The 21057-nt window shown below is 38.7% G+C and overlaps 1 protein-coding gene and 1 non-coding gene across 4 annotated transcripts in view; one reads left to right on the forward strand and one right to left on the reverse strand.

Moving 5' to 3' along the window:
• Positions 1–19130, forward strand: part of Zdhhc9 (zDHHC palmitoyltransferase 9) — a 35964-nt gene extending 16834 nt beyond the window's left edge. For all 3 annotated transcript variants that reach the window (XM_074064087.1, XM_074064085.1, XM_074064086.1), the window contains 7 exons: positions 3009–3167; positions 7624–7761; positions 8756–8802; positions 9563–9667; positions 11687–11790; positions 12173–12269; positions 15872–19130. In XM_074064087.1, coding sequence (XP_073920188.1) covers positions 3009–3167; positions 7624–7761; positions 8756–8802; positions 9563–9667; positions 11687–11790; positions 12173–12269; positions 15872–15988 — 767 coding nt within the window. In that variant the 3' untranslated portion in view covers positions 15989–19130. The remainder of the gene's footprint in view (positions 1–3008; positions 3168–7623; positions 7762–8755; positions 8803–9562; positions 9668–11686; positions 11791–12172; positions 12270–15871) is intronic.
• Positions 6089–6220, reverse strand: LOC141420145 (small nucleolar RNA SNORA51). Its single transcript, XR_012444831.1, has one exon. It is a non-coding gene; the product is annotated as a small nucleolar RNA SNORA51 (small nucleolar RNA).
• Positions 19131–21057: the final 1927 nt, after the last annotated feature.

The following is a 21057-nucleotide window of genomic DNA, read 5'->3' on the forward strand; positions in this document are numbered from 1 at the left end:
GTTTCCCCCCACCTTCTTAGTGTATTTCTTTTTGAAATTTTTTGTCCAGATTTAGTTGAGCTAAGGAGAAATTGGTTTGCACACAAGTGAGCCAAAACTGCATAGGGATGGGGTGAAGGTGGGAATAGTGGGGAGAAAGCAGCTGTAAGGGCACAGCTGGAGTCCTGGGGAGAGCAACATAGTAAGGGAGAGTTGTGAGTGCTATGTTTTCTTCATCAGAATTACTCTCTTATAGACCCCTTTCCATTCACACATGGAAAAACTGAGGGTCAAGGCAGTACCTTGACTTGTCTATAGTATCTCACAGCAGGTTGTCAACAAGGTTAGCTGCTTTTTGCCCTATCACTGAGCCTGTGGCCCAGACTCAAGCTGTCATATTGTGACCTCTGCATTTAGTATGCTGTTCTCCATAGAAGAGTATTTTGGGGAGGCGGTACTGGGGTTTGGACTCAGGACCTTGCACTCACACGGCAGGTGCTCTACCACTTGAGCCATGCCTCCAGCCCTTTTTGTTCTGCTATTTTGGAGATGGGGGCTCACTTTTTGCCCAGGCCTGCCTGGATCACAATCCTCCTATGTTAGTTTTCTCACAGTTGCTGGAATGGTAGGCTTGTACCACCATGCCCAGCTGTTTTCCATTGAGATGGGGTCTTGTAAACTTTTTCACCTGGCCTAGCCCAGAGCCATGATCCTCCCCATCATAGCCTCCCAAGTAGCTGGGATCATAGGCATGAGCTACCAGCACCCTGCTAATGAGTGTGCTCTTGAGTTGATATGCATATTTATGTGAGCAAGTTTTTGTCAGCTTATATTCATCCCTGTATTTGATACGTTGTAAAGGGGTGGTAGAGAAGAAGTCATGTGTTTCCTTGCCTCATAGTACCTCCTGGGGAGAGTGAACTATGAACTCTGTTTCACATGTGCCCTAATATAAAGCATATACAAAGAAATATTAAGGTGGCATGATGGTACTTACATCATTCTCTAATGAATAGCTATCGCCATCCTCTTAAGACTTGTGACACACTGTTATTGTTTGATTTCACAGCAGCTACCCCACTCTGCAAAAAAGGAAAAATGTTCCATATGGCAGATATTTTTAAAATCAAAGTGAATCGAAAAACGTTCTGTTTTTAGAATTATATTGCATGGCGAGGGTGCAATGAGATGACAGTCTCATAAGCTGTGGATGGGCAGGCATGCAAATTCATACAATCTGTCTGGGAAGCAGTTTGGCTATTGCTAAATCCTTAAACCCTCATGGACTTTAAGGGTTCATTACCCTCTGACCTAGTAAATGGGAGTTTTTTTTTAAGGATTTAGCTAAAAGAAATAATCAAACAGTTAAAACAAATTACTGTAGAAGAATTTTTAGTGTATCATTTTGTCTTTTTAATACAAATATAGCTATTTTAATGTTAGCAACTTCATATATTACTCTAAGACTTCACCATGCTTGTCTTTCAGTTTCAAAAATTAATTTTTACACATGAATATATTCTTGGGGAAGGGAAGAGGGACTGAGATTGAGTGATCAAAGGGGAATCTAAGCTTTTGTTTATAATGTGTTAAGTTTTTGCATGCAATATCATTTAATTCTTGGGTTTTGGCAGTACTGATGTTTGAACTCAGGACCGTGCTCTGTCATGTGAGCTATGCCTTCAACCCCAGCATCATTAAAATAATAAAAAACTTGAGGTAACTTAAATGACTAACAATATGGAATGGTTAAATAAATCACGGTATATGCAGATCATGGAATATTGCTAAAATAGTATTTTAGAAAACAGTAAAAACTATGGGTGAGTGTTCACAGTAAAATGTTAAATAAATAATGCATAATACAAAGTTACATTTATATGATCTCAGTTTTTTAAGTAATGAATGTTTATCTGTTGAGAAGATTAGAAGACAATACACCAAAATGTATGACTATCTCTGAGGTGAGAGTCTGTAGTGATTTTTATCTTTTCTTGTTTATCTTTTCTATTTTTTCCAATTTTATTTTTTGGTGGTACTGGGATTTGAACTCAGAGCTTCACGCTTACTAGGCAGACACTCTACCCCTTGAGCCACACCTCCAGCTCTTATTTTTTCTAAATTTTTTACAGCAAACATGAATTATTTATATCTTATTTTACTAATTATTTTCTAAGTATTTTGATGCATATATTTTATTTTTTCAAGATATTGTCCTCTTACACATACTCATTTTCATTTTGCAGTGCATTCTAATTGTATTTTCCTATATCATTTTAAATGACTGTGTCATATTCCATTCTGTATGTATTATAATTTACTTAACCAAGTTCCTGTTGTGACAGTGAAGTTACTTTTAGTTTTTCATCATTAAAAGAAACTCTGTGACAGATATCCTTCTATAACCATCTTTTGCATTTACCTTTGTAAGATTTTTTTGGTGGTACTGGTGTATGAAGTTAGGGCCTCACACTTGCTAGGCAGGTGCTCTACCACTTGAATCAAGTCCCCAGCCCTATCTTTGTAATTTTGATAAGCCACTAGTAGTAGAATTACTTGGTCATAGAGTACAGACATTTAAAATTTTAGTAGCTGCTGCCATATTGTTGATTGGTAAGGGTATAAGAATGACCTTTTCCCATCTTTGCCTATACTGGGTATTTTTATTCTTTTTAATACTTGTGAATATAATAAGTAGAAATGGTACCTTTGTGCTTCAATTTTTGTTTCTTTGATTATTAACGAAGTTAGTGTTTTTATTATAGTTTTGGCATGTTTGAATGCTGTTCTTTGTGATCAGACAACAAACTTTGAAGAAACACTTTCACGTGTACATAACAGAATTGCATGGCACTCTGGAATTTTGGGAGACACCGTGTAAAGTAGAAATTCTAGTCTGGAAATGTTCACCTGGAGAAGACAGTGAGCATGGGGAATCTTTGATGACCCCCGTTGCTTCTGGAGAGGTGGTGAAACTTTGGGCTCAAATAATGGCTAGCTGTGAACAAAATGTCTTTATTGATTTACAGAAGCTACCAATGGTGCAGTGCCTCAGGGCCAGCGACCACCCCCTCGTATCAAGAATTTCCAGATAAACAACCAGATTGTGAAACTGAAATACTGTTATACATGCAAGATCTTCCGGCCTCCCCGGGCCTCCCATTGCAGCATCTGTGACAACTGTGTGGGTGAGTAAAATCAAAGGGACCTTGCTAAGGAAAAAGCTGAATTGAACAAGCAGGTCAGGGTTGTCACCAATTCTTGGGAAAAGTCAATGGAGGTGAGATTCAGGTGGTTAACAAGCTAGATTTGGAAGAAAAGAAGTTTCTGAACAACAGCATATCAACTGTACTTGTGTAGATCAAATCATAATTTAAATAGCCTAAAATTAAAAAGTTTAAAAAAACAGCCTCCTTTGGTAAATGAGAAACTAAGCTTTAAACTTCACACTTTTTTTGGAAGCACTGGGGTTTAAACTCAGGGCTTCATGCTTGCTAGGCAGGTGCTCTTAACACTTGAGCCACTGTACCAGCCAGCCATGTTTTTGAAATTTTTCTCTGTTGGATCCATGTCATGTGGGGGCCCACCTTACATAGGGGGAGGAGTGTCCTAGTCCACTGGAGGGCAGTATTGAGGAAGGAAGGCCTATGTTAGAAGTAGTGTTCCCAAGAGGAGGAAAGAAAGGTGCTAGCATTTACTGAGTTCCTACTACATACTAGGTAGGCACTGTGCTAAGCACCTTCCCTTTCTCTCATTTAAGACTTGGACCAACCCCCTGAAATAAGTATTATCCCCATTTTACAGATGAGGAAATAATGAAGCACCTTTGTATAAGTTCGTGTAATTAGCATGAGATGATACTGGAACAGGTCTGATGTCAAAGTCCTCAGTTTTTCTGCCTCTGCTAATGCTCCAAGCATGGCTGGTGTAGGTGTGCAGAATACATAGGCCTGTGCTGCCATCCACATATATGTAGCTTCATTATACACACTCCCTACTGTGGGCTGAACCCTGGGAAAGATGAGACACTGATAGTAAATATGCTTCTTGCTAGGCATTTGTGTGACATTGCTGATACTACCTTTGGATATAATTCTAACATTCTGTATGCTATATAGCCTGTCTGAAGTCCTTGCTTTCCTCTTACTAGGGGAAGATGTATCTTACTTTATATAGTCGAAACTATATAAAGGTAGAATTTTATAAATCAAAATTCATTGTTAATGGACCAGGAAACAATATTTAGAGGTCTGATGTGAAGGTTCCTCAAAGAATTCCCTCTCCTTATTAATAGTCTTAAATTTAAAGAACTCATACAAATAGATTTTTTTCTTAAAAGCATTAACATTCTACTAGAAATATGGACAGTGTGTGTGGACAATTCATAGAATAGGAAATACAGTTGTCTAATTAGCAGAAAGAAATATTCATCCCTACTAATCAAAGAAAGAAGTATTAAAACAGGATACTTTTTTTAAGTCTACAAAATTAGCAAGGAAAACCTGATAATGCTTAGCTCTGTACTGGTAGGAATGTTGATTGGGAGAAACTTTTGGGATGACAACATAATAATAAGGTTCATTAAAAGCCTTAAAACATGTATACCTTTTGATGCCAGTGACTCCTTTTTTGGGACTCTATCTTAAGAAATCAGAGATGTGACATTGGGCATGATGATTCATCCCTGTAATCCCAGAACTCTGGAGGCTGAGGCAGGAGGATTGCTAGTTGTGAGTTGGAGGCCAGCCTGGGCTACATAGTGAGACCCTGTCTCAACTCCCTCTCCAAAAAAAAGAGAAGAAATTAAATATGGTAAAAGGTTTAGGGTTGGTGGAATGGCTCAAACAGTAAGAGTGCCTGCCTGGCAAGCACAAAGCTCTGAGTTCAAACCCTAGTGCTGCCCCACCCTCCCAAAAAAAAATCCAAACCAAAATAAACAAAAATATTTAGGGATGGAAATGTTTACTTCAATATTATGATGAGAATGAAAAATTGAAAAGAACTTAATAGTCCACCAATAGATGAGTGGGCAAATAAATTATGGGACTTTTATATAATAGGCTATGGAAAAAGCATTTTTTGTCTTCTCAGGCTACTGCCACAAGATACTATGGGACTGGGTGGCTTAATCAACAGCAATTTATTTTCTCACAGTTTGTGGAGGCTAGGAAGTATAAGATCAAGGTGCCAACAGGGTTAGTTTCTAATGAGGCCCCTCTCTGGCTTGAAGATGATTTCCTTCTTGCAGTGTCTTCACACACTCACACACTCCTGGTGTCTCTTCTTTATGAGGACACCAGTCTTACTGGATTAGGGCCCCACCCTTATAACCTCAGTTAATCTTAATAATCTCCTTAAAGGTCTTTTTTCCAAGTACAGCATACATAATTCAAGTACAGTACATAATTCAGCCCCAAACAATTAGAAAACAAGGATTCAAAACATGTTCATACACAGATGTACATGGCATCATTGTTCATAATAGCCAAAAGGTAGAAATAACCCAAGTGCCCATCAACAAATGAATGGATTAAAAAATGTGGTATATCCACACAATGGAATATTATTCATTCATAAAAAGAATGAAATACTGACACATGCTGCAATATGTATGAAACTTGAACACATGCTATGTGAAAGAAGCCATACACATAAGAATAGATATTGTATTATTTCATTGATATAAATGTCTAGAATAGGTAAATTAAAACAGACAGAAGATTAGAGGTTGCCAGGGTATGGAAGAAGGAGAGTGGAGAATTGTTGCTTAATGAGCAAAGAATTTCTATCTGGGTTAGTAAAAATAGTGTTGGAATTAGATAATGATGATGGTTGCACAATACTGTGCAACTTATATCACTGAACTGTAGACTTGAAATAGCAAATTATATGTTACATATATAACACATAAAGTAAAAATTACTAAACTTTAAATTTCTGAGGACACTTAAAATCTACTCTCAGTAAATTTCAGGTAACCTTTGATAATTTTCTTGAGGAAGTATATATATTTTATTTGTAAAATTTATAAGGACTTCTCATATGATCAGGTACAAATTTATATACATTACCTTTTTTCTCTTTAATTTTCTTTGTAGTATTTTTTTCCCCATGTCTCCCCATTCACAACACAGACTCGGCACAGGGCCTGGGCTGAGGTGTATATGGGGTAGGTTTACTTTGCCTTCTCTTTGAATACAGTCAATGTAAGAACACAGCCTGTGCTAAGCACCAAGATGCCTCTTTGTAGTATTTTTAACATACAAAAAAATCATTTTTTTGGTGGTACTGGGGTTTAAATTCAGGGCCTTTCACTTACTAGGTGAGCACTCTACCATTTGAGCCACACTTGTAGCTATTTTTTGCTTTAGTTTGTTTTTTAGGTAGGGTCTCACTTTTTCTGGGAGTTGGCCTTGGACCATGATCCTTCTACTTACACCTCCCTCGTAGCTAGAATTACATGCGTGCACCACCACATCTGACCTGGGAATACATTTTTAAAGATCATGGAATCAGATCTATTTTTTTGTTCTCTGTTTTCTTCCATGACTTTTGTGCTTAGAAAGTTCTTCTCCATATAGAGGAAAAATGTATATCTATTTCTTATAATTATTTTGTCATTTCAATTTTTTTGCCTATAACTCTTAAATCTATCTGGAATTTGTTGGACAAATAGTGTGAGGAAAACAATGTAACCTTATTTTCTACCAATTAGCCAATTGTCTCAGAATTGTTCATGAAATTGTACTTCTTTTCATAATGTCATATTTATTAAACTGTAAATTCTTATATGTTCTAGAGTCAGTTTCTGTGCTCTTTCTATTTCATTGAATTATGCCATACCATTTTAAGAATATTGTAGATTTATAGAGGGCTGAGTGTGGTGGTTCATGGCTGTAATCCCAGTATTTGGAAGGCTGAGGCGGGGGGATTGCGAGTTCAAGACCACTCTGGGTTATACAGTGAGTTTGAGGACAGCCTGGGCTATGTAGTAAGACTCTGACAAAAGTTAAAAAGAATATTACAGATTTATATTTTTAATAAGGAGGTCAAATAAAATCATGCTACTCAATTTTCAATTTTTTGGACTATTTTCACCTGTTTATTATTCTTCCTGAACTGAGTAGGCCCACCTGCTTTTTTTTTTTTTGCAGTATTGGGATTTGAATTTAGGGCCTTGCGCTTGCTAAGCAAGTACTCTACCACTTGAGTAGTGCCCCCAGCCCAGCTAAGGTTTTAGTTTGGAAAGCCAATGCCTTTGCTCTTAACTGGCAAAGTAAGGCAGATCATAGTTTTTTCGCAGAGCCTTAGTTTTTTCATCTGTAAAATAGGGAAAAGAGCATATCCTTTTGCCTAACTTCCAAGATTATTGCGAGGATCAAATGATATGGCTATGAAAACATTTTGAAAAAGTAAAGAATAGCAATTATGATTTCTTTTTTGGCCATACTGGGGTTTGAACTCAGGGCCTTATGCTTGCTAAGCAGGCACTCCACCACTTGAGCCACTCCGTCAGCCCAGCAATTATGTTTTACACAACTGAAGTAGGTGATGACCCTAGGGTCTTTTTTGAATTAGTTATGTGGATGGTGGGGTTGCTCTTACTGTGGAGGCTTTGGCATTGGACTCTCTTTTCTCCGACAGAGCGCTTCGACCATCACTGCCCCTGGGTGGGAAATTGTGTTGGAAAGAGGAACTACCGCTACTTCTACCTCTTCATTCTTTCTCTCTCCCTCCTCACAATTTATGTCTTCGCCTTCAACATCGTCTATGTGGCTCTCAGTGAGTATACAGGGCAGTGTCTGTTGTTGAAATGGGGTGGGATGGGGGAAGACTTGAGGGCAGACTAGGGGGGTGCTTGGGTTTCTGGTGGGACTTTGCCATTAGGAAGACAGCTCTGGATCAGTTAGAAATGAGCACTATTCTTGGGGGTAAGCTGAGCTATAAACCTCAGCTCACATCAGTAGGTATATTCTGAGTGTATTGGCCTTCTCTCTGGCCCTCTGCTGGGAACTGGAGTCATAACTAATAATTTGCATCCAGAAAACTGGACATTTCTGAAGGATCAAAAGTTGGGGATGTATTTTGCCTCTTCACATCCTTTCCTCTTCTGCCTTGTAAGACCTACCTTGAGTTAGGTGGTAGAAGGGGTTTTACCAGAGAGATGCCTTTTAGTAGCTCATGGTCTACTTGAGAGATAGGAAATACACACTTACGTGTGTGTATGTACACATATTACATACACATATAAACAAGGTAAGGGTAGGTGGGGTGTGGAGTAAAGAGAGTGGTCTTGATCAAGATAGCTTCCTGGAAAGAGGAGCTCTGAGCTGGATTTGGCACAAGGGAGAGACACAGATAAGTAAGGAGAGAGAATTTTTCTGGACTATTTTTGGTTTCTTTCATCTATTACTATCCCCCTACGTATCCATATTTGGGGGCTGAGAAAAGAAGGGGACACAGTGCTTGGCTTCTGTACAACTCTAGTCCAGTGCTTGGAATGGCAGGTGGCTCAAGTGCCAAGAGTGCCTGTTTAGCAAGCATGAGGACCTGAGTTCAAACCCCAGTACTGCCCCCTCAAAAAAGATAGAAATGTGAACTCAGTCATGAGACTGCCAACACAGAAGTGAGACTCTTCACTCTTACCCCAGTGAGAACTTCTGTCTTGCCAGTGTGTAGCACAGGATAGGGAAGGAAGTGAGTAGGCACTGGGGTGCTTTATAGTTTTGACTAAAGTCACTAATTTTTCTCTCTACTCCTCCTCCTAATTTCACAGAATCCTTGAAAATTGGCTTCCTGGAGACGTTGAAAGAAACTCCTGGAACATATCCTTCCCTGGCAGTATGTCCTTGTGAAGGCTTCTTACACTACATTCCAGCATGTTTTCTTCCTGCAGTTCTCCCACTAGTTTTGCAGACATCAGATTGTGCCAAAGCCTAAAATTATGAACTATAGTCTTTAGCGGTAGCAACCAGGCTGGAAGATGGCCAGGGCTTAAAGGGAGGTCGTTCCCTTGCCCCTTCTTGGCTTCCTACCCCCAAGTCCTGCTATCTCCCTTCAAGTCTTTCTTTCAGGCTCAACCCTGTCTCCTTAAATGGGCTGTACTTTGCCTCAGTATACATAGTGTGTCATTTACTGGAAGGCCCACCTTCCCATTACAGCTAAGTCTTATTTTGTACATTGGTTGCATTTCTGGAGTGGAGATTTAGAAGAGATTTGTAAAAACACATCCTGTTTCTTTCCCACTAATTTTTTGTTTATAAAGTTTATTTTTTGATGGGATTTTCCATTGGCAGTGGTGTCCAACGTTGTTTAGCTTTGGCCCCTTCCTGAACATCTCCTTCAAAGAACCAATCATGAATAAATAGGCAAACTCTTAAGTACACTAGAGATGCTAGAAATTTATTCATAGTGAATAAACAGAAATCCTTTATTTTTCAAAAAGGATCTATCCAGTGAATTTAGAATATTGCTATATATGAATATTTGACTTTTTGTGATACTTGATCCTAGAGGTAAAGGTGGTGTGATTTGATGAACTGAGGCATCAAGTCTCCTGGTCAATGTTCCTTAACCTAACTTCACTGTTTTAGAAGTCCTCATTTGCTTCTTCACACTCTGGTCTGTTGTGGGACTGACTGGATTTCACACTTTCCTCGTGGCTCTCAACCAGACAACCAATGAAGACGTAAGTCAACTTTCTCTTCTCCTCACCACATACTCTTTTCTCTAAAGGCTATTCTCTTGTTACCTGCTAGAGAACCCAAGTCTCCAGGGCATGGAAGGTTGAGGCAAGCAGAAACTTGAGGTGGGAAATTATTAAATCAGATGTGTGGAAAGGAAGGAAGACTGTTTTGTTTGGAGCTGAATGCCTGTAGGGCTTAGGAAATAGTTGAAAAGTTGGGTGGGCACAAGATCTTTAACTTTTCATAGGTCCTTAAAAGCTAGTTGAAGGCCTGACATGGTGGTGCATGCCTATAATCACAGTAATTGGGAGGTTGAGGCAGGATGATGGTTGCGTTCAAATTTGAGGCCAGCCTGGGCTACACAGTAAGACCCTGTCTCAATGCCCCCCTCCAAAAAAAATGGCTAGTTAATACTTCTGGATATGGAATGGAGAAGGATGACTGCACTGGATAAATCCTTGCTTTTGTAAGGTTACCAATTAATACACATTCTTTGTAGAAAATCCGAAGATACAGATGAGCAAAATAGAGAAAATAAATCCCTGTAATTTTGTCTTCTAGATATTACCTTTTTTAATGGTGTAATTTATAGTCTTCTGGACTTATCTAGACTTGTTCTTATGTTTATGTAAATACTATATATTTTTACTTATTTATTTGAGAATAATATTTTTTATATTTGATTTATCATGTTTTGATAATATGAGAGGATTTCATTATAATAATTCCATACATGTGTACAGTGTACCTTGAATAAGTTCACCATTATATTCCCATTCTTCATCACCTTTGTCCTCCTCTTTCAGTATTTGGTGGGTGCCATTGTGTTGTTTTCATGTGTATATATGCAGTGTACTTCCATCCTCTTCACTCCTCAGTATCCTTTCCTTTCCCCCTCCCACTGATCCCCCCAGTCTCCCATGTGCATTCATGTCCAATTATTATAGTAATTATCATTTTAGTTCTAGGTTCCACAAATGAATGAAGTCATGTAATATATGGCCTTTTGAGCTTGGCTTATGTTGCTCTCTAGTGATGATCTCTAGTTCTATCCATTTTCCTACAAATGACATAATGTCATTTTTCTTTATGGTTGAGTAATATTCCATGGTGTGTGAATATATTATCTGTTGCATATATAATACATAAAATATGCACACATATATGTATATACATATGTACACACACATACACATATACCATATTTTCTTTATCCATTCATTGATTGTTGGGTACCTCAGCTGATTCCACTATAGGTTGTGTATTTTTTTGTGTGTGTGACACTGGGATTTGGACTCAGGGCCTCATACTTGCTAGGCAGGCCACTCTAACCACTTGAGCCACTTAGCCAGCCCTTTTTTGTGATGGGCTTTTTTGAGATAGGGTTTCCAGAACTATTTGCCCTGGGCTGGCTTCAAACTGCGATTCTCCTGATCGCTGCTTCCTGAGTAGCTAGAATTATGGACATGAACCACTGGTGCCTGGCCACTGTGTATTCTTAAGTAAAAATAATGAATATTAATTTATCTTCTTTTTCTCTCCCTCTTTTAAGCATTTTTTCTGTCCATACATGAAATATATTTATTTCTTTTTTATTGTGATAAAATATATACAACATAAGATATACAGTCTTAGCCATTTTTTGTTTTGATGGTATTGTGGTTTGAACTCAGGGTCTCATGCTTTCTAGGCAGATGCTCTACCACTTGACATTCCACCAGCCCTTTTTAGTGTTGGATATTTTTGAGATAGGGACTTATGAACTATTTGCCTAGGCTGGCCCTTAAACTGAGCTCCTTCTGATCTCTGCCTCCTGAGTAGGTAGGATTATAGGCATGAGTCACCAGTGCCTGGCTCATCTTAACTATTTTAAAATGTACAGTTAAGTGACATTTAATAAATTCACATTGTTGTACAATCATTGCCATCACTATCCACTTCCTCACTTTTCTCATTATCCCATGGTACATGTATTTCTTCAGCATAATTTTATAATGCAAGCCTTGGCTTTCATCTTGCAGATCAAAGGATCATGGACAGGGAAGAATCGTGTCCAGAATCCCTATAGCCATGGCAATATTGTGAAGAACTGCTGTGAAGTGCTGTGTGGTCCCTTGCCCCCCAGGTACTCAAGAAATTATAAACTGAGACTCTTAAGATGAACAATGCAACGCCATCCTGTTACCTGGTCTGAGGTGTTCTTCTGAGTGGGGCCTTGTAGTGTCAAATAGGTCTTCCTAGGGATTGTTGCATGGTACCTTGTCTACATGGACCATAGACCATGGGCTGGTTTTTTATTTCATTCGTTTGTTCCCTGGCTAATGTGACATTCACTGGTTTGTGGAAGAAAAAGTGAATGGAAGATAGGAGATGTATGCTAGGATCAGGCTAGATTGCCAAAGGACATGTTTATGTTTTCCAATGTACACGGCAAGGTTCGGTGGGCTGGGCGGATGTAGGGGTGAAAGCCAGTGCTAATTCCTTGATAACTCTCCTGCTTCCTTCAGTGTGCTGGATCGAAGGGGTATTTTGCCACTGGAGGAAAGTGGAAGTCGACCTCCTAGTACTCAAGAGACTAGTAGCAGTCTCTTGCCACAGAGCCCAGTAAGTATTCTTTACTTTTGGTTTGAGTTGGTGATAGTGTGTAGGCTACCTTTAACAGCATAGAAATATAATAGGTGATTCTGTATCCTTATCACCTCAGCTTCCCTGTCTCTGCATCTGGCCTGACATTGCCTTCAGCTCTTTGTGACCTTGAAGTACATTAAGATTTATTCATTTCTTTGAGTAGCTACTTTGTGCCAGCCATTGTGCTAGATGCTGGGGATACACCAGTGAACAAGACGAATGCCCTCAAGTTGCTCACTGTGTGGTGGGGATTAGGGGCAAGAAAACAGGCCATTGCTCAGTGTTGAAGTAACTGCCTGAATAAGGGAAGCATAAAAGTTATAGAAGTAAAGAGGAAGTCAGAGGATCATGTTGGAATTTCTCGTGTGATTACATTGGTAGAAGGGGGCTTTGCTGGAGTATGCAGATACTCTGGAAACTCCCAGGTATCCTGCTCAAGATATACTTTATAAAATATAATCCTAAAATATTATTTGAACTTTCTTTTTAAAGAGTTTATTGAGCTATAATTCACATTCTACACAGTCCCTATTTAAAATGCATAATTCTTTGATATAGTTTATTCACAAAGTTGTACGATTATCACAATTAACTTAAAAGCATTTCATTTATCTTCCCCCTCAAGAAACTTTAAGCCCCATCCCTATACAGCGATGAATCTACTTTCACTGTCTTTTTCACTTTCTATATGCTTCCCATAAATGGAATCATACAATATGTGCTATTTTATGACTAGCTTCTTTCACTTAGTCATATATATTAGTTATATGACTAATATATATGAGTAATACATTTAAGTGTAATGCATATGTATATATGTATACCTTGTGCATGCTAGGCAGGTGCTGTACCACTGAGTTAACTGTGCTACATCCCGAGTCCTTGGCATAATTTTTTAAAGGTTTATATGTTTAGTAGCACGTAGCATTACTTCATTCCTTTATGTAGCGCAATAATATCCCATGATGTGGCTATACCATATTTTATTTATTTACTCACCAGTTGATGAACATTTGGGCTATTTCTACCTTTGGGTTATAGTAAGTAATGCTGCTATGAATATTTGTGTACAAGTTTTTGCATGGGCATATACTTTTATTTCTCTTGGCTATATACCTGAGAGTGAAATTGCTGGGTCATATGATAACTCTATGTAAACAAAAGGATAAAATACTTTGAGGAGCTGCTGGATTGTTTTCCATAGTTTCTTGTCCCCACTAGCAGTATATGGTGGTTTATTATCTGATTGATTTTAGCCATCTTAGTGGGTGTGAAGTGGTATCTCATCAGGATTTTTCTGTGTATCTCAATAATGACTAATAATGTCGTGCATCTTTCCATGTACGTATTTGGGCATATGTATATTTTCTTCAGAGAAGTGTCTATTCAGATCCTTTGTCCATGTCTTAAATTGAATTATGTTTTTATTTTTGAGTTGTAAGAGTTCTTTGTACAGTTTGTATACAAGTCCCTTACCAGATATATGATTTCCAAATACCTTTCCCCATTCCGTGGATTGTCTTTTCACTTTCTTGAGGGTATCCCTTGAAATTTTTTTGGTGTGCTGGGGATCAAACCTAGGGCCTTGTGCATTTTAGGCAGTGTTCTACCACCGAGCAACATTCTTAGCCCCTAATTTTTTACATACTCCAATTTGTCATTTTTTCTTTTGTTGCTTGTGCTTTTGATGTCCTATCTAAGAAACTGTTCCTAATCCAGGATCATGAAGATTTACTCCTCTGTTTTCTTTTTCTTTTTTTTGGCAGCACTGGGGTTTTTGAACTCAGGGCCTCATGCTTGCTAGGCACCCTGCCAGCCCAACCTCTGTTTTCTAATAAGGGTTTTGTAGTTTCAGTTCTTAACATTTATGTCTTTGATCCATTTTGGGTTGATTTTTATATTTGTATATGGTCTACATTCATTCTTTTGCCTATGGATATCCAGTTTTCCCTGTACCATTGTTGAAAAGACTATATATTTTTTTCTTCTTGAATTATCTTAGTACCCTTGTTAAAAATAAATTGACCATTAATGTGAGAGTTTGTTTCTGGACTCTCAATTCTATTCTTTTGATCAATATGTCTGTTCTTATGCCTGTGCCATACTGTCATGGTTACTTTTAACATTATAGTAAGTTTTGAAAATAGGAAATGTGAGTTCTTCAATTTTATTTTTCTTTTTCATGATTGTTTTGGCTATTCTAGGTCTCTTGAATTCTCTTATTGGTCTTAGGATCAGTTTATTAATTTCTGCAAAGAAGCCAGCAGGAATTTTGATGGGATTGCATTGAATCTATACATCATTTTGTATAGTATTGCCATCCTGATGAGATTAAGTTTTCTGAGCCATTAGCATGGGCTGTCTTCTGCTGGGGATGTAACTTTCTGGTAGAGTACTTGCATATCATGTTCAAGGCCCTGGGTTTGATCCCTGGTCTGGCAAAAAAAAATGAGGAGGAGGACAAGGAGAGAAGAGAAGAGACATCAGAGTTCTCTCTCTTCAGAGTGCTGTCTCTTGCTTGCTTGCTTGCTCTCTCATTCTCTTACTCTTGCTGTGCTATATGAGGATATAGTGAGAAGGCAGCTGTCTGCCAGGTAGGAAGAGAGCCACCACCAGAAAATATGGACTGTCGTCTTCTTTGATTTCTTTCTATAGTATTTTGTACTTTTCAGAAAACTTTTTAACAAAAGTTTTGCACTTTTGTTACATTTATCCACAAATACCTTATTTTTTACATTATTGTACATGAAATTGCTATCCTAATTTCATTTTTAGATTGTTCATTGGGAGTGTATTAGAAACATAATTGATTTTTATATATTAATCTTATATCCTGAAACCTTGCTGAACTTATTAGTTCCAATAGATTTTTAGTAAATTTAACCTTTGTTTTAAAATACGATCCTACTTTAATGTGAATATTTTTATGAGATAAATCTTGTTCTCTACTTTGCCACACCTAAAATTTGAATTTTCTTTTTAAAGTGCAGGAAGTTCATGTTTATATAGTATTGTCACCATTTTGAATATCATTTTCTGATGAGTCTGGTACCAAATCATAACAATCTATGTTAGTGATTCTCAGTTGAATGTGGGGGAGGGTGGTATTTTAGAATCACTTAGAGGGCATTTTAAGCCATATCTATAATTTGACATCCTACCTTCTTTGATTTAAATCACTATTTTAGTGAGTTTTGTGTTATAGCAGAAACAGGATTGATAACCCTTAGGTTGGGTCTTGTTAGACAAGTACATTATAACATTCTGGTGTGAAGGATGTGTTTGTGTTTAATTATTTGTCATCCTTATTATTATTATGATGACGAATAATAGTGGAAACATCTGTCTACAGTATCAAACTATTGTGGACAGTTAAGAATAGAACTCAAATAAGCTTTAGGTGTTCTGCTGAGAAGATGATAGCCTGGTCTTGGGTCTGAGTTTGTCTATAGTGGCTGTGTATTTTTAGCATTGCCGTGGTCAAGGACTTCAGAGAAAGAGTTCAGTGTCTGTGGATTATCTACATTTGGATTTTTGGAGAAAACTTTGTGTTGAATCTGACATCTTTTTCTTCTCAGGTCCCAACAGAGCATATGAATGCCAATGAGATGCCGGAGGACACCAGCACTCCGGAAGAGATGCCACCTCCAGAGCCCCCAGAGCCACCACAAGAGGCAGTTGAAGCTGAGAAGTAGCCTAGCTATGGAAGAGACTTTTGTTTGTGTTTAATTAGGGCTATGAGAGATTTCAGGGGAGAAGATAAACCTGAGACAGAGAACAAATAAGCTGTTCCTTTTTCTGTTTTTCTTTGGTCTTGAGTCACCCAATTGCACACTGGCATTTTATTGCTGCAAGCTTTTTTTAAATTTCTAGACTCAAGGTAGTGGCAGAAGATGTCAGTCACCTCTGGAAACTATACAAATTGGTCTCTTGGGACTTGGCACTGGTTTCCCATGGCCTCAGCCACAAGGTCTCCTTGGACTCCCCTCTCTTCCCTCCAGATCTCAGCTCTCCTGTTTGGGGTCATTGGTCCCATTCTGGGGCTAAAGATTCTTGAGACTGCCTCAAGTCCTTTTAAGCTGCTGCATGTCCTGAGGCAGTCACAGAGACCTCTGGCTAGGGACTGCTAACTGGGTTCTTAGTTCCTTCAGAATTGATGAGGTTTAGAGAGTGAGGTTAGAGGATTCTACTGGCCACAAAGTGCCAGCATTGCTAGCCAGTCCTTTTAGGAATAGGGCAGATACCTTCCACTTGTACTTATTTGTGTAGCTTCTCTTTTCTCTCCCATCTACTCTCCAATATCCAACTTCCAGTCTTTTCCCACTAGATATATGTAAGTAGTCATAGTAGAGATAACAATTTACATTTTTTGTAGATTCTTCAAAAACTTTTCAATACTTACGCTATTCTCAGTAAGAACTGATGAGATGCCAACAACATAGCCCCTCACACTCTCTGTCTCATCTCTCCTCCTTTCTCATTAGCCCATTTTACTTTTTGTCTTTTGACTCTTGCTCCAATTAGGAGCTGGAATGGCAGTAATAAAAGTCTGCACTTTGGTGTTCCTTTTCCTCAGAGGAAGCCCAAGTGCTCACTTAAACACTACCCCCTCAGACTCCGTGTGTGAGGCCTGCAGAGGCCCTGAATGCACAAATGGGGAAATCAAGGCACAGAGAGGCTCTCCTCTCCTCTCCTCTCCCTCTATGTCCCCTCAAAAAAAAAAAAAAAGAAAAAGCAAAAAAGCTAACCAGTACTTCCATTAAGCCTCGGCTGAGTGAGGGAAAGCCCAGCACTGCTGCCCTTCCGGGTAACCCACTCTAAGGCCTCAGCCCAACTTGGGCAATGGTAACCACACCAGGGGCTTCCTCCAAGCCCCACTCTTCCAGCACTTCCACCGGCAGAGTCCCAGAGCCATTTCACCCTGGGGGTGGGCTGTGGCCCCCAGTCAGCTCTGCTGAGGACCTGCACTATTTCAGGGAAGAAGATTTATGTATTATATGTGGCTATATTTCCTAGAGCACCTGTGTTTTTCTCTTTCTAAGCCAGGGTCCTGTCTGGATGACTTACGGGGACTGGGGTGGGTGGGTGTAAACCAGAACTTTTAATCTATTTGAAGGTGATTAAACTGTGTCTAATGCAAACTGCCTGCCTCCTCCTTCCCCTTCCATTTCAAGAACCACCGTGGGGATGTGAATGTGTTTGTGTGTTGGGTGGGTGGGGGGTTTGGAAGGGGTTGCTTATTACTATCCATACTTCCATTTTCCAGGGTACCCTTGGGTTGGAGAGATAGCTCTCAAATTCATACTCTCCATTGATCTATACCATTTTCTGGGCCGAAGTTTATCTTATTCTGAACTATGAAAAAAGACTTTCAAGCAATATACAGTGTGAACAAGATCCAGGAGGGTAGAGAGATTATATTTACTTAGGAGAACAAGTTCTTTTTTAAGAAAGATACTGTTTTTAAGCAGATGGACACTGTTAATTGCAAATGAGTCTTGGTCATTAAACAGGCTCACCAGGGCCTCCCCTTGGAAATATTTCATTAGTGATCTTCTACAAGTGATGGTATATATTTCTTTTCAAATGGTCTATAATCAAGACTCCTTACCAACTCCTATCTCACTCTTCCCAGTTAATCGGAATTAGTGAAATTTGGCTGCTCCCAGATTTTCTTTTTGTCTTCCTGTTTTCCTTATAGTAGGATTTGAATTTAGCATTTCTGAGAGAAACCCTGGGAGAGAGATTGAATCAGATTCCTCTCCTATCTTCTTCTCCTTTCCCATTCATTTTTTCTGGCTCTGTCAGTTTTGTTCTCAAAGTTAGATTTTAGTTAGTTCAAAATAAGGCCAAACCTGGAGAGTTTGGAAGTTATTTTTTCAGTCAACCTGTCACTCATATGAACCCCTTTCTAGTCAGTACTTAACCCATCCTGTCCCAGCCTATCTCCTCTCCTGGGCCAGGCTGTGTTTCTCTCCTCCCTCAACTTACCTCAGCTACTCTCTTGCTGTCCTTTAGCTCAACTCAGAAGAGCTTTCTCTTTCTGATGGGAAGGATCAGAATGGAAATCTCTTATCTCTAGTGTAGTGCAAAATGATTTTTTTTTAAGTTTCTGCTTCCCCATACTTCCTCCCCTCTTTCTTTTTCTTTATAATATAATCTTTTGTATTTAAGACATTGGCCTTAAGATCTGTCCCATTAATACTATGTAGCAGCTGGGACTGTCCCTAGTCTGAGCTCTAATCAGAGGAGAGATCGAATAATCGATCTTTCCCTAGGGAAAGGGGTTTATATTGTTTGATCTTTTCAATGGCTGACACTCTCTCCAACTCTCCCCTTCCTCCCCATTCCTCATGTTTCCTATGCACCCACCCCACTTCTCCAGGCCAGGATGGTTGGCTCTGATCCAAAACCTCTGAGGGCCAGTGGAATTTCTGTTCTTTTGGCTCTGGGGCCCTCCTGGCCCTAGCTGAGATCATCATCTCCCCCTTTGCATTTTTCCCCAGGAGTGGGGTTGGATTAGATGTGGATTCTACTGTAACAGCTAAATTCCATTCTTCTTGTCCTGACCATCCTGCCTTTACCCCTAAGACTCCTTTTCCTACTGACCAAATCTCTTTACCTTGTTGGGGAAAAAGTATTTTGTTTTTAAATCTATTTTCTAACTTAAATGCAATTTAATATGTAAATCTCTGCACTTTTGTGTGAGCCTACAAATGTGTATGTGTTGGGGTTTTTCACTCTCTGGTATTTCTTAATAAAGAAATCTTTCTTTTGGGGGGAAGCCAATTAATGAAGGAGACTTGAATGGTTTTAGAAATACAGGGCTGTCTGTTCCTTTGTGCTTCTGCCTCATTTCTTTACTTGTGCCTAGTGTGAGTGATTGGGCCCCCTCCCCCACCTTTTGACCCCCTTCGTTTGAGAGGGCCCTCAACTTAGTGGGCCAGAGAGAGGGACCTGTCCTGTATCTGATACCCCTCTGGGACCACTTGGATTGGCTCAAGTGGTAACCTAGCAACCTACCCCCCCATTGCTCCCCATGGCTGCCTTGGCTCTGCTAGTCCTTTTCTTCCAGCTCAGTTCATTTTATACTCCTGAGGCTGGAACCAGGCAAGGGAAAATCACCATGGGATCACAGTAAATGGTTTTTAAAAAATAATTTGTTCTCATGCCTTGATGCTACTAAAGAAGAATAATGTTCCCAATAATTCAAAAGACACTTGTGTCACTTTTGAGACTACATTCTAGGAATCTCTTGTAGTTCTTAGGTGATAGGTTTTAGAAATAGCCTCGAAGGCTCAAGCTTTGAATATCTTTAAAGGATGCAAGCCCAGCTCACGTAAAAAAAATATAGTCTTTGTAGATTTCATGTTTTGGATTAATATAAAGGGGGAATGGAAGTATGAGTCTGCATCTGTAAAACTTTTGAATGTCCCATACAACATGTGAATGTAGGTGGAAAAGGCTGTTATAATTAGCTGGGGCTGATTCACACATAAGCACAAAGTGATTTTATAATATTATTACACACTGGATTTACAGGAATGTAACAACTGTAAATTGATGAAAGATGGTGTTTAATTTTGTTCAGAACTTTACTATGAATTATTCATGACTTGAAAATCAGATCCAGAGAAGTTTCCAGCATGCACGTCAGCAGTACCATTCACGGGTATTTAAGTTGCCAACACAACCTACCTATATGAGTCTGTGTTTGTAGTGATTGCATTTAACAGTGATTCTACAGATAGGTAGAAGCATCTCATACTTTATTATATGTTTTAGTATAATCTTTTCCAGGTATTTGTATATTGAAATGCATGCTATCTTATTATAAATTGTTTTTATTTTTCCTTTATGATGTAGTTAGTACAACAGCCCTCCATATCTGTGGATTCCATGTCCACAGATTCAACTAAACTTGGGTAGAAAATATTTTGAAAATTGCTTCTATACTAAAAATATATTTTTTTCTTGTCATACAGTATGACAACTATTCACTTAGGACTTATGTTATATTAGGTATTATAAGTAGCCTAGAAATGATTTAAAGTATACAGGAAGGTATGCATAAGATTCTAGGCAAATACTATGCCATTTTATATAAGAGACTTGAGCATCTGCAGATTTTGTTATCCTTGGAGGATGGGGGACAGTAGAACCAATCCCCCACAGATACTGAAGGATAACTACATCATATTGCTTTTCTTGAAAGTATAAGTAGGTTATATTTAACTCTGAAGTTCATTTCAGGATGGCAAGTGGTACATTACAAAATATAGCAAGGGAACATTGGAGCTGCTAGGGTTGAGAACCACTAGATCAGATTATCTAAGAGGTTCCTTTCTAATTTGAAATATTTTAAAAGCTTAGAAATAAATTAACATTTCCCTTCTCTCACACGTTTAATGTGCTTTTTAAGGTTTTTTTTTTTTTTTTTTTTTTTTTGCAATACTAGGGTTTGAACTCAGAGCCTCATGCTTTCTAGGCAGGTGCTCTAACCCTTAAGCCACTCCACCAGCCCTTTTTCTGTGTTGAGTATTTTCGAGATAGGGTCTTGAGAACTATTTGCCTGGGCTGGCCTCAAACTGCAATATTCCTGATCTCTGCCTCTCAAGTAGCTAGGATTACAGGTGTGAGCCACTGACACCCCACACTTTTAAAGAAGTTTTAAATAATACATACTCATTGTTGACAATTTAAAAAGTAAGAAGATTTTTAAAAATCACTCATAAACTCATCACCAGGATATAATAATCACTGT

The sequence above is a fragment of the Castor canadensis genome, chromosome X (genome assembly GCF_047511655.1).
Source record: "Castor canadensis chromosome X, mCasCan1.hap1v2, whole genome shotgun sequence".
NCBI classification, from domain to species: Eukaryota; Metazoa; Chordata; class Mammalia; order Rodentia; family Castoridae; genus Castor; species Castor canadensis.